Consider the following 14,595-nt stretch of genomic DNA (forward strand, 5'->3'; position numbering starts at 1 on the left):
AGCATTGATGCTTGTAAAGTATCATTCTTCTAGCAATAGAGTTGAAGAGCTACCATTGTACTCAATGAGGACTGAAATCTGGCACTTGGCGCAAGAGATGCTGGGTATGTGTAGGTCCCATGGGTTTCAGTGGCAGTGTTGAAACTTGAATCCAATTGTACTTCTGTGGTCCTGTGTCCGTACCCCCAGACTGTCTATGCTGAGACAACACCTAGTGTGCTTCATCATTCTTCGTCCCTGTCTCTGATTTCCAAAACCAGCCAAAATAGAGTGCTGTAGCCTAAACCCTTAATGAAGACTAGTCTGTGAGGACTGTGAACCCCAGGACTTGGAAGAGACATGCTAAATGTCACTCGGCATAAGACAACGTTGTAACACATAACTTCTTAAGGTGAAACAATAATTCTGTTTGAAAAGTCAATTTTGCTGGTACTTAAGGTCTGATCCTGCTTGACTCCCAGGGAATGCTCTGTAGGAAGAATCAAATCAGGTGTAAGGAATCAAAAAGGTATTAAAATATCCACTTATACTAACATCTTTCACTGACTGCCTGTGGAGGCTTTGTAGAGGAGGTGGTCACCACTGGACATTTCACACTGTTGCATGATTAAGTCTTACAAAGCTTCACATCACCTGTGCATGACTTAAGTGATAGAATGACCAGGGCTGTTCACTCTCCTACTAACTTCCTAATCTGTAAGGTGTGAGAATGTGTTCTTCTCATTTCTAATCCCCAGCCTGCCATACTGCACAGTGCCTGTGAAACAACACTGGTGTTCTGTAGACATTTGTATCTGGTGTTGCTGCATGCATATTGTTAAATCAGCACTTTGGGAAAAAATGGGAGGATTATCAGAGGTGTTACTGTGCTAGCCTTTTATGTATTTCTGAAGAGTCTTTTTGTATCAGAAGCCAGATCACCTGAGTCTTAGGCATCCATTACTGTCTCATGTGCTCTGCTGAGTACCCTGATTTGCCCAGACCCTCCCACAGCAAACTTGGTGGAAGGCTTTGAGCAAAATAAATAATAATTCAGATGCACTGAACACCATGGAAAATAGATGCCTTCATGAGGACTTCACTGCTTTGCTACCTGTAACTTGTAACCCCTTAATTCTGGAGCTCAGCAGATAAGCAAGCAGAGCACCTCTTCTGAAGCTGTTGAAAAGAATGGTCATTAGGTGCTGGTGTACTACTGGGACATAAAGGATTTGCAGAGCAACACTTGAGGGGAGGGACATTAATTTAGTTTAGTACATTGAATATTTTGTAAAACAGTCACAGGACAACTGAGACTTAGGACAGTCAATAATGTATTTTGCCTTTCAGTCTATAAAATACCAAGAATATATTTTTTGTCTTCCTGAAAGACCTCTAATTCAAAAGACTCATTTTTAGCTTTATAATGGTTGTTTCCAAAAGTCTCCTTCAGAACTTAATTAACTGACACTCTGTTTGCTTGCAGGTGTTTGGAATCCATATAAATAAGTGGAAACTTGACAGGAAGTTAGGCATCTACGTGTTGCTTCTATATGCTATTTTCCTGTGTTTATCTATAATGATAGAGTTCAATGTCTTCACCTTTGTCAACTTCCCTATGTGCCGAGAAGAACTTTAAGCCACAGCAAGGAGAGAGACTGAAATTCTTCTGATTGCACATGATGTAAATGACAGGAGGCATTTCACATTTCTACCTTCTTTCCATCAGTAATTTGAGTGTCATTCCTGCTTAATCAGCTAATGAGCACTTTTACCTATATGGAAGGAAAGCATACCTTTCTTTCAACATGCTAGCTGAAGGCTACCAAAGCATTTTCCTCATCTTTGGATATTGCTGCCCTGTCATAAAGCTACATGGATCTTACACAGAACTCTAGAAGGACCCATTTCTGGGCATTCTGTTGTGGTTTTCATTCTCCTTTTGCAGACAATCAACCACCACCATCAAGGTTAGCAAGAGGATGGGAGAAAAAAATCTTTATAGATCTTTTGGTTTTGACATTTACTTTCCATGGAAGGATTAGCGGCAAGTTCAGAACCTTTCTTGGCTCAGTCAGAATATTTGAACTACGGGACCAGAAAGTCCAAGACACATATCCATGGCATGCACTGTTGAGGATCATTTCCCCCTTCAAGTGCTCTGCTTATAGAGAAGCTGCACTGACAGTTTTTGATGGCAGTGTTGGATATTTATCACTCTGTTCAATGAGCAATGTGGCAGAGAAAGAAGAGGAAATGGTTGTATGTTGTATCACTTGTGATGATGCACACTAGAAGTCAGAGTAACTGCATACCGAAGAGAATTTACATGCAGAAATTCATACTTGAAAAATGTTTTATTGTTTATGAGGAATGCTGTATACATAGATATAAACTGACATTTGTGGAATATTACACCACAAGAAAAACTTTGCATTGGCCATTGTAAGCCCATTGTGTAAATTTAGAAGAAACTAAAGAAATAAAATATAACTGGGTGCTCAGTAACTATTAGTTATTGTTATCAGCTGGGAGTAGTAGCTGAACATAATCCAGACTTTTTGACAACAAAACCCACTCTGATTATGATTTGGTTTGATTCAGTTTGATTGGTGGGAGGAAGAAGCTTATTTCATCAGTCAAGAAGCTGGTGTATTCTTCACCATTTTTTCTTATTCCCAGAAGCTTAATGAAGATGAATGTCTGACACGGAGCAGTGCAGATAAGAGCCACCCTGACAAAAGCAAGTCTGTCAAGAGAATATGGTCCTTGATTTGATTGCATGCAGGTTTTGAAGCATGATATACTTCTTTTTAACCCCAAGTAGAAGCCAAGTTTTGGTATCCTTTCTACCAGCATAAATCTGATGGAAGGAATTACTCTGGGAATAATTGACAGCTAGATCCAGCCCAGAGTATTAAAACAGCAAGTAACATTCCGCATTTTAGCAGTGATATAATTGTAAATCACTGAGACAGCATATTTTGAATTGCTACTAAACTTTAAAAATATTTTGAAGCTGTATGTGAATGATCACATAAAGTTTCTAAAGAAGCACAGTCACCTTTATATGTAGATTTTTAAAATTTTTTAATGTTTATAAGCCAAACCAAACGTATCAACTAACGGTTGATGTGTTTTTAAATATATTAATATTTTCCATTAAGACTATATATAAAAAATTGTGTCAATGAGAATATACTATAAAAACTAAGCAAATAAGCACTTACTCAGAAAGTTCCTTCTTTTGACCTATATGAAAATCATTATGTTTAGCCATCTGACATGCAGAATACTGTTTACACCAGGCAATGAGTTTACAATTAAAACTATTTTAAAAATTATTTTAGGATAAATTAAAGAGTGTATGTGTTGGTGGTGTATTTTTTAAGAATTGGGTCCATTCAATGTGATCCTAAAGAGAAAAAGAGCAACACATTTACTTGCTTTACATTTTGTTACAAATGTCAGTATTAGTATCCATTTAGGGTTTCTTACCTTAATTAAATAGTTGTGTCGTTAAACTAAGAACTAAAGATGGACACAAATACAGCATTAATAAAATGCTTAATTGAATAGGCAAGAATGGCATTAAACACTTTTTATCTCAAGTATGCCAATGACCCCATTTCCAGGCATTCACAACATTTTTGTTGCAGTATAAAGCTGAGGAGATGGAATTCGTGTTCATCTTTGAGTCTTCTGTTGCTGAAAGGCTGTGAAAATGCAGGATACTGCTGCATCACTGTAGGAATAGCCCTCTCTAGTCTTACTCCTCCCCCTGCTGTCTTTCAGGAGGACGGTTTACTGCTGAAAATCTGGTGATGGCTTAGATATGGGACTGAAATGAGCAGAGAAACAGACTGAGTGTATGGGTTTTTTCCCTATATTCTGTTTTTGTGGTCTTGGAGAACTGTATCCAAGCAAAGATTTGCTCTCCTGTGCACAGTTCAGGCAGCTCAGTTGTCTTTACATAATAGAAGGGTACTTCCAAAGTCCGGTTTTGAATGTGTAGTGATCAGCTGAGTTGACAGGGATGAGGGCATCAAAGTTTATAGGGACAGATCTAGAAAATTACACTGTACCTTCATATTTCTGAGCCAGCCAACTTTAGAAGAGTATGGACACCATTTTTTTCTGTAGCAGCCGACTCTCAGCGCAAATATACATGAACTTTGTTTGCTAATTCCGTAAGTCCTTCACACATTTACAATTACTCTGCCTAATCTGAACAACACCTGCTCCAGAAAACCAGTGCTGTGTTTTGGCAAGAAAGAGTCTCAGCATCCAGAACGACCACAGCCAATGTGTGGCTGGTTCCTATCATCTACAGCTCTCCCTGAAATATAAACTCACTTCAGGACAATTTATATTGAATTCTAATGCTGCATTCCATTGGGTGTTCTCATCTGCATCTGTTGCTATGAGACAAGTATCATGCCATGCTTATCATTATGAATAACATTAGTGGGATTCTCCTTTGACACCACCACATGACCAAGGATGTATTGTTTGCCAAAGAATTATGAGATGCTGTGTCAGAGATTTGATGACAAATAATCATATGAAGTACTTGAAGAAGCTGAGTAGTCCTTGCCCATATGCTAAAATAAATAGTTATACACTAAGCTGTGCAGGTAAACTGAATGGTCCAAGAAAGATCTGATTGACAAATTGTTGGATTGCAGGTAAACCCACATCAGAATGTATCAGTAATTCAGGAGGCTGTTGCCGAGTAATAACAGACTAGTGCCTTTCAAATGTATTAAAAAACCCCAAGCAAACAACAAAAAAACATTAGCTTTTGTGGTCAGGAAACCATTGAAAATTTGCCATTTTCTAGTCAAGAAAAGGAGTGATTTGTGCTTGACTCTCCCCTGTTAGCACAGTTCTATACTGCAGCTGTTCAGATTGTATTTATAAAATTTTGTAGCCATTTTGTTTCATTAACTGTTGCAAAAGTTAGCTGGCTGAGTTTGGAATGTATGTCACAATGTTCCGTAAGTTAATGTTCAGCTCAAGAGTGAAAAGAAAGCTGGTGGATGTGAGAGAGAAAACTGTTAGTGTGATCTGAAATTTGCCGGCATACTAACACTGAAAAGTAACACAACTCAGAAAAAGATATCCCATATCCAGCAAAGCTTAACTTCAGTAGGTTTGATTCCATTTTAAAGCTAAGCATCTATCCAAGTGCCTTGCTGGATTGTGTCCTAAGATGACAGTGGAGCATGGTTTCTAGGCTTTTTATCATACTCAGTTCTTTCCATGTTCTATTGGTTTTGTAGTCTAAAGATTTTACTTCTTAAATTAAAAGGTTTGACCAGAATCTGTGGACTTGTGCTCTGCTGATACCATTTTGAATTTCCACTCTTGTAAACAAGAGAACTTGTTCCTTGTCTCAGACTTCTCAGTTGTGTATCTGCCCTTATGTATCAGCAGGATCAAAACTGAGGTACAGCTGGCCAAGGAGGGCTTTTAGCAGCTCTTTTGTGCTGCAGTTGCCCTGGGGTAGCACAGTCACCCATGGACCCATGGAGTGTAATCATGTCTGTAGCAAGGAACTGGGAGTGTTTCCATTGAGTTCAGCGTGTTTGATTCCATTTCTTTACCATAACAATTGTACTGCATTATAAAGTATTGCTTGAGTAAAGATTTCAAGCTCAGGATCTGCACATCTAAATCTAAGAAGCTGCAGATGTAGTTATCTTAATGTCTCTTTGATGGTCTAAGGGCTTCTCTCTGGGCTGAAGTCTAGCCTAGAAGAACACCTTAAGTCTTCCCAGGTACAGGTACAGCATAGTCAACCATCTTTCTCCTGGCTCAGTCTTCGGTGTGCCAATTTTATTTTGTTTTTATGTGCTTGCTGCAGCTGTAACAGACAAAGTTAGCTTCTGGTTTTAGATTATATTTGTAAACTTTCTGTCAACATGTAAACAAATTGTCAAAGTCTACTAATTTAATACTTAGCAATTATAGAGAAGATTCTCTTCTGTCTTTTATTTCCCGTGTGACTCTGCTTTAATTACACTTGTTTCTATTATGCGTTTGCTCTAGTTGCACAAATGCCTCATGAGTTTTGTTGTCTTCCTTTCTTGGATTTCTTGCAATTGTTATGCTATTTTCTTGTGTCCCACTGTTAGTTGGTTTTGGTAGAGTTCTTTAAGCTGTAGAAATACTGTCTGATTATTCATGCCAAGGAAAGATCAGACATTATGTAATATGAAACAGACACTAAAATAACTCTGATCGCCAGGTGAAACCAAAGAATCTTCCTAATTGAAGTATATCACCTTGGAGCATAATGTTCTGTCATTGCAAGCCTCAGATCTCTCTGTTATTTGTGTTTAAACATTCAGAAGAAAATTTCTGCAGCTCATGCATTTGCTGCACAATTTTCTTTCTATTTCCATGAGTTTGCCACATTTTTCATTTTGTTGGTGGTGAGATTTATGTGATCATTACACAGGTAAATGACAGAGTTTAGTTCCAGCAATTCTGTACCAAACCCGTTATTATTCCCTTGAACCATTTGGAAAAGTCTGTATGCAAGTGATCAATGTCCTGCTGAAGAAGAGAATATTCAACTGATGTATGCATTCCAGTTTCTGACCTACCATATACATGTTTAAAAACCTCCTTTTGAATAACTTGAGCACACACTTTTCTCACATTTCCCCATGTGTGAGGTCCTGATGGTTTTTCCCCAGGGAAGTCTGTGAAATCCTGTACATGCCTCTCCTGGCAGATGAGATTTGTGTAGCTGTATCTTCAAAGGCCAAGATGGGTAGTGACCATAGCAATTCACTCATCACTGCTTGCTACCATACAGTGCACTGTCTGAAAGAAATTAATAATTATGGGAAATTACCGCCATTTGGGTATTTTCTTAGAAGAATTGTGAGTTGGAATTTAGTCTTATTTTTCTTTTTCACTTGCACAAAGAATGTAGGTGATCATTGCTGTCCTATCACTGAGATGGTCTTGATAAACTTGATCGACAAATAAAGATTGGTTTATAGCACTAGGCATAGTAATAAATTCTAAAGGTATCAGAATATCTGAAAATCAGACAGATATAATCTCTAGAAATATTAATAACAACTGAGATGCTTCCTTTCAGAGGGTTTCTGCAGAAAGATTATGGTCTTTATTCATATACCAGTTATGTATGCAAAGAAAACTTGTAAATCTGCTTCCCCAGCAACAAATGTGTTTCAAATTGCTGTTACTGCAGCAAAGTTATGACCAAATTCTTCCCTTCACATTTTTGGGAGTGGTGCCAGTGTTCATTAATGTCCTGATAGTTGGCACAAATTAGTATCAGTGGAACTGAGCATAGAACTTGGCTCATGGTATCTCCTCCATTGCAAGAAATTCTTTGAAATCATTTATGGTCACTAAAATAACTTCTGAACCTTTTAAAAACCCATGTTTCATACTTGCAGGCATTTGCAGTGCACCCTTCAGAGGTGCAATACCTCTTTAAATATTATGAAAACTTTCTAGAACTGCTTACTTTGAAAACAGAAAGGGATGGGTTTATAAACTGTAAATAACAGAAATCTCTCATGTTACTTATTTTTTCAATGACTGTGACCTTATGCACTGTGAATGCTCTGTGATATGGGGTCCATTGTACAGATAAATATGTCATGAAATCCAAATGGATTTAATGTGATAATTTGTTACAAAATGGTGGCATGATATTTGATTATTTTTGTTGTGAGAATTTTAAAAAATAGTTAACTCAGCATTTATAAAGATTATAGCAGTCAGTATTATAATGCACTATATAAAAATATGTACACTATCAATAAATTATATAAACAAGAGTGCTTGCTGGTTTTTTTTCTCAGATGGTTAGTAGATGTGAAACATTCTCATAAACACTGTTGATAATATAAACTTTCAGGACCCAAATAGGATGTGTGCCTAGACCTTTTTGGTGAAATCTGGACCCTGCTGAACTGTGACAGAAGGCCCCACATTCTGGGTATTCTAGGGAGTATTGCCTGGATCAAGCCATTATTTGGAGTTAAGTGTATCGGTTTGATCTGCAGCAATTCCGAAACACACAATTTGCTTTTTTGGGGCTAGAAAACTGACTTTGCTGAGAACACAGTTTGCTGTACTGAGGCACTGATCCAGAAGCAATTCTGGCAGCCTCAGAAAAACCCCCGATCAGGAACATTTTGGTTGCCTCATCCTGTGGTGTGTGGGTGTCCAGCAGGTTCACACTGAGTGCTGCATGCTGATGAGAGGCTGGAAATAAGGTCCAAAGGCCACACAGTACTACTTTCGTTTCCCAGTTCCCTAGGCGCTGGAGATATCCCTTCTTAGCCTTGATTGCCCATTTCCAGCATCCCTGTAGTCAGCCTCGGGGTGTATGGAGGCTCCTGGTACATTGGATATTGTCAGTGGCACAGTCTGTGCTGGGATTAGGAAAAGCTTTAAATGCAGTTCTTGGGAAAAGCAGAGCTGAGAGTTCATTTACTTCATCTCATGGCCTGGTGTATTAACAGTTTTATTAGACAGGAGTTTTCTCATGAATACTCCTAGCCAGTTTACTGCCAGGAGGTGCAAGTTAAAACAAAGCTTGATCTTTTTCTTAAGCACTGTGCATGAGACTGAAATCCTTACTGGCGTATAAACCTGGCATTAGCCACTGTAGGCTTTTGTGCATCTACAGTAAAGTCTTATGGAAGTGGAGAAAAAGGATATTCTGCATTCTCTGAATTTTGCAAAAATTTCATTCTTTAGTGTATGCTAGGCTAAATTGTTCTAAGCTGGGGAAAGAAGATTCCTTCTTATACACAGAATTAACTTTTAAAAATCAGAATCTGAATGTGAAAAGTGCCTCTTCATTTAATCTTTCCATCCTTGACACGGTGACCCATCATGTTATGTAATAGGCTCTATAAAAGGCACATAATCTATGGATTAGTGACACAATAGGCATGACAGTTCCTAAGGGCTCCTATCATAGGCCATATTATTGATGCAGCAGCTCCCTACTGTATGGAAAGCAGAATTGTCATGTAATCTGGGCATATTCTGAAAGCCCTTTATTGTAGCTCAAGTGCTCATTGTACTTAATGGCTTCCCCCGTAAGCCATTTTTAAACCTTTCCAACCCAGCTGCATAAAACTGCAAAAAAGGGCTGCAGGATGCTGTGGCTTAAGATGGAAAGGGTGAATCAGTCCTAGAAGAGACATGAATTCCTCCCATTTGGCTTGGATTTGTAACAGAGGAATGTCAATTTGAAGTAACTGGATATTATTTTGTCATTTAGCTTTTCTGTAATTGTTTTCTTCCAAAGCCTGATTCTAGAACATGTAGTCACATACTCAACCTGTCAAATCCCCAGCTCAAAAAGACACCTAGTAAAGCTTTGACAAAATTTGTCTTTTTCACATTTTAAATATTTTACAGATATACTGAGTATTTTGCAGAAAATATGTGACTTTTAAATTTAAATTTGATCAGTATCTTTAACAAAAAAATTTCAAAACTTCAAATTTCTGAAACTGCATTTTTACATTAGAAATATGAAAGATTTCACTCAAATCACATGAAACTGAGATAGCACCAAAATACTGTAATTTTGTATTTTTGCCAAGTTTTCCTGGACCTTTTTAATAGTTCCAGTAATTTTTTTTCTTCCTCCATAAAGATATAATTGGAATTGTCTAACTGTTGTGTTCTGCATTTCCAAAATCTTAGGTCTTTGCCTAGGATGGCTGCCTGTTTGTGTAAACACTTTCGTCTGTGTGAGCAGGTCCATGCAAGGCAGCACAACTTTGCAGTTTTTCGTCTCAGCAAATCTTATTTACCAGCAGAGCAAGGGTGAATGCTGAGTGGGCCTGTCCCTGCTGAACTGCAGGGGAGGGAAGTGGAAACTGGGGTAGTTGGATTTGTGTGATGCACATAAATTGTTGTTATGCCAATACCTGAGGTGCATTTCAAAGGTGCCCAGCTAGTGAATAAATCTAGAAGATTTTTTTTTTTTGGACCTCTGAGCCCAGAACCCACAGAAGGATTCAGAGCTGAGATCTGACAAGTCTGCAGTAAGGGATGAGTGAGTCGCAGCCAACCAGTTTGTCTAAGAGGACTAAATTTTTCATTGAGTGAGTTTGTCACTGCCTGAAAATTACTCCAGGAGCTGGAGCAAGGAGATCCTTAATATAGTAGAAAAGAGCATTACAAGATACAGTAGCTGAAAATTTAAACTTAGATAAGACAGAAAATCAGGTGTGAATTTAAATAATATCAGCAATTAAGCACTAACATACCTTACTTAGAAGGGTGGTGAATTTTCAATCATGCAGTCTTTCAGCAAGGCTCTTTCTAAGATAACAGTGTTTCTAACATAAATCCTTGTTATGGATTTCCTAATGCAAACTGAAGTTAGTCTTTATTAAAAAAGAAAAAGAAAAAATTTTGTCTTGTGTTATATTGAAGGTGTGACTTGGTGATGGTAAAAGTCCCCCTGACTCTCTCTAGCTCAGTGCCGGGAGAATTGGCTCTGTGTTCTATACTGAGGTCTAGTTTTCCTCTTGCCAATACACTGACAGCTCCCTGGCATTTGCATTTCTGCTGTGGACTGTGTGGCACTGTCTATTTTATGGAAAGCTGAAAAATTCCTTCTAAATATAAAAGGGGCAAAAAGTTACTTTTGTCTCCCACTCCATTCCATGCAATTGCTTTCTCCACCTCTTCTTTTCACTTCTACCGTACTTTTTGCATTATGTATTCTCCTAACATCAAATATTTCTGGATCAACAGGGCTGCCAGACAGGAGTGCCAGCAGCCCTGTGTGGCAGCACATCTGTCAGCCCCCACAGCTGGTGTGTGTTTGCTGGGGTTTCCTGCACGGCAAACCCTCGATCACTTCAGTAAGTGCAGGTCCGGTGTGCGCTGAGCCCGACAGGAGCTTCCCTGTGTGGAGAGCTATTCATTTGCCAGCAGTCACACAACCTGATCGTCAGCTTTTGCTTGAACTGGGAATGCTTTTGCACAGCTGTCCTCTGCCAGTGTTAGACATTTCGTTTTCTCAGGTCCTGTGTAAATATAAAGGTTTCCAAGCCCCATCTGGTTCCAGTTACTCAAGCAGTAGAAATACACATGCTTCAGGAATTTGCAGACCGAGACTTACTGCTTTGCTGCCTTACAAAATCCTTCACAAAGTTCACTGTGCTCCGTTGCCTTCTGATATACCTGTAGTCTGTAAAGTGATTTCCTCTGAAACTTACTTAGGTTAGAGAAATAGTTGAAAGTCTCAGACCCTTCTTTCTAATGAGGTTAACCTGCCTGCACTACTAAATATGGCTTTATAACACACACACACGCACACCCTTGACCACCAAAGACTGCCTCTTCCTGAAATCCCCCGTTCATATAAATACAGGAAGTAGAAATAAGAGAGGCTAAAATCGGATCTTCTTGGTAGTTTGCTTTCATTTCAGTGCTTGTTTAGTCCTCTACCCTCTGATACTACTGAGCCTGAAGCTGGTTTTAAACATCTTCCCCCTCACGCCCTTGAAATACCATCTTCAGTACAAAACCTGAGGATGTGGAAGTTCTGCTCAGCGATGGGAAGGAATTGCTTTTCTGACCGAGGAACTCTCAAGCCACTGTGATACAGAAAGTGACTTAAAGTTTGCTGTAATGATGAAAACATCAGCAGGAGAGAAGGGAGCCAGGGATGACTCAGGGTAAGTCCTGAATCTTTAGTGACTCTTCATTTTAATAACTGTTGCTTTCCTTTTCCTACTTAACAAAGAGTTCTCGGCTGCATTTGTGAGCTGACTGCTGAGTTACTAGTTACACACTCACAATGGTGAGGCATGACTGTGTTGTAATTTACAGTATTTCCTTTAACTGACATGTTCCAGCTAAAAACAAACTGCAGTGCCTTTATTTAGCTTGAACCTTAGCTATTTAAGGAAGAAGGATGAATCCTCAGCTGCAGTTTGGGGCAAAGACAGAAAAAGGGACTTCTTTGGTTTTTGGAAATGTGACAAAGCTTTTCTGGGAGGCTTGCTTTGTTTCTGCTCAAATGCAGAAGTGGATAAGGGCTTGTCCCTATGAGCTGATGGTCACTTCAGTGCCTGCACACTACACAAACCCTGTCCCCAGACTCCCAGGAGACTTCAACTGTACTTTGTGTCAGGAAAATACTGCAGGCTTCCCTTGCTCCTGGCTGAAACACTGCACCTTGCAGGACCAAATCCCAGGAAAACAGTGGGAGAGAAAGTAGGTTTTGATGTGGAGGACAGTCAGCAAGCTACTGGGATTCTAGGATAAGTCAGGAATCCTCCCAAGGCTTGGTTGTATCACAAAGCCCATGCTGAAGCTGGGCATTTCTGTTTCCTGTAGTAAACAAGCAGGGGAAAATTACATTGCTGCTGAAACTGTCAGTCACATACCCCACTCCATTCCCTCTTGGAAATCCATAATAATACCAGGCACTGAGACTTTTTCTTATCTTTCTAACACATGTAGCCTGTTTTCCATGAATGAAAGCTCCCAGATACTTCTGTGATAGATGCAGTAGAAGCAGCTGTGTGGATGGGTGGATAGATATGGGATATTTGCATTTCCAGTTGCTGAGGGTACTGCCCTACTTAGGGCACACTCAGTCAAAAAGGGGGGGAAATCGCTGCTGACAGGCCACTGTGTGATGGTTTTACCACAGCACTGTTCCAAAATGCACACACGGAGTGGGGGATGGAGGCAGAACCCTGTGTCGCAGTTGTCGCTGCATTTGCCTTGTTCAGTTGTTTGCATTAAGTGGAACAATGCCACTCCTGTTTCGAGGTATGATTCCTGACTTCCATGTAATGATAAACACTGAGGGACAAAGATCACACAGCTGTCAGGAAAAAAATGAAAGCATCCAATCCCTGTGGACTGGCAAGAGGAACTTACTATATGATAAACCAAAGAATTTGCACTTTTCAGATATTCCCTGCATTTGTGACAGTTAAGATATTAAATACGAGAAACTGGAAGATATATTTGCTAATATCCTTCTGAGATGTCTGAAAGGAGCCACATGCTTGCAAAGGTTTGTTTTCTGTCTAGAGTTGCAGGAGAAAGTAAGCAAGTCATACACCCTAGAAGTCAAGTGGTTGGAGGAATATTGAAGCATCAATGGGCATGCTGCATGCATTCCTCATAGGTTTTTAAACACCTGAACAATTTAACAGAATGACCTTATTTCATTCACTGATTGTCTTTATTTCCAGTCTATCTCCCACTCATAAAAAGGAACTTGGGTATTTTAAATCTGTTTTAACTCCTTCTGTTTACATGCTGTAATATTGCTGAAGATCCTCAAAATTACACTTTAGCATGCATACATTGTGGCTTCCAACACATTACAGAATTAGAAACATTTCTAAATGGTGTTTAGCTGATTTCCTGTTATGGTTACACTGAATTAGGTGCAAATTACGCAAAGTATTTGGCATTCATAGCTTTCAAAAGGAATGGTAACCTAAGGAGAGGTTGAGGGAGAATCTAGACCTGATTTTAAAACTCTGTGCACAAAAAATGCATGAGAAATTGCTGAGATTGCCCCTCTGTTTACAGTTTTAACATTAGTTAAAAGTTTTAACATAGTTTAAACATTAGTTAAGAGGGAAAGCTTACTCACATGCACAGAAACTATGGCAGTGCAAATTATCGTGAAGTACGCCAGCAACTTGGAAATATCCATGCATTCATTCCTAGTAAGGACTAGGGTCTATTTTGCAAGTAGTAAATCCATAAGCAAGTTTTGCTGGTTTATATCTGTCAAATGTCAGAAAGACACTGGGGAGAAATCTGCCTCCACAATTAGTAGCTACTCAGAGAGGAATGAGGGAGAAGTGCAGCTAGGGGCTGGATAGAAATCAATGTCATCAAATTCTTCCAAAATACTATGGGAAAGAAGCAGGGAAATTTAACCATTAATTCTCACCTAGAGCCGGGCTAACTCCTAGGAACATTAATAAGTGGTGAGATCATAAAACATCAGGAGAAATGTGAGCTACTTGACTGCGGTGACCATGGTTTCACGTTAGGACATATGCCTTCATTCCAACATCTGGCAAATGTATGAAGGATATGATGAGTAGAGCAGTCAGGAGCTGAGACAGAGATGTGCAAATATTGAACCCATCTTTGAGAAAATGGCTGTTTCAGGTAGCTGGGATGGGTTACAGTGGTTCTCATTTCTAGGACACCAGATTATCAAATGAAGTAATGATTGAGCATCTTTTGGTGATGTGTCTTTTTTGGCACAAAACCCACATCACAGTTGACAGATTTCATGTGATGAATGGTGACATAAAGAGGTTGAGCACTGGAGGAATCTGTAAACTGAACCACTCTCATAGGTTCACAGAATTTAACTTCAGAAGGGAATGTTTTGATTGTCTAGTCTGGTCTTCTGTGTAGAGCAGACCAGAGAACCAATGAAGCATGCTATGAAAACCATGACTTCTGCTGGAATGGGAGTTTTCACAGAATCACAGAATATTCTGTGATCCCACAAGGATCATTGAGTCCAACTCTTGAGTGAATAACCCAGGCAGGGATCAAACCCAAACCTTTCTGTTACTACTTGGC

The 14,595-nt window shown here is 39.3% G+C and overlaps 2 protein-coding genes across 4 annotated transcripts in view; both read left to right on the forward strand.

Moving 5' to 3' along the window:
• Positions 1–7,811, forward strand: part of SLC24A4 (solute carrier family 24 member 4) — an 87,732-nt gene extending 79,921 nt beyond the window's left edge. For both annotated transcript variants that reach the window (XM_015631812.3, XM_019007095.1), the window contains exon 17: positions 1,466–7,811. In XM_015631812.3, the coding sequence (XP_015487298.1) occupies positions 1,466–1,618 (153 nt within the window). In that variant the 3' untranslated portion in view covers positions 1,619–7,811. The remainder of the gene's footprint in view (positions 1–1,465) is intronic.
• Positions 7,812–11,321: 3,510 nt separating this feature from the next.
• RIN3 (Ras and Rab interactor 3) overlaps positions 11,322–14,595 on the forward strand; it is a 65,020-nt gene continuing 61,746 nt past the window's right edge. The window contains exon 1 of one of the 2 annotated variants that reach the window (XM_015632189.3): positions 11,322–11,693. In XM_015632189.3, coding sequence (XP_015487675.1) covers positions 11,647–11,693 — 47 coding nt within the window. In that variant the 5' untranslated portion in view covers positions 11,322–11,646. The remainder of the gene's footprint in view (positions 11,694–14,595) is intronic. The other variant, XM_015632188.2, reaches the window with a different exon arrangement.

This window comes from Parus major, chromosome 5, assembly GCF_001522545.3.
Source record: "Parus major isolate Abel chromosome 5, Parus_major1.1, whole genome shotgun sequence".
NCBI lineage: Eukaryota > Metazoa > Chordata > Aves > Passeriformes > Paridae > Parus > Parus major.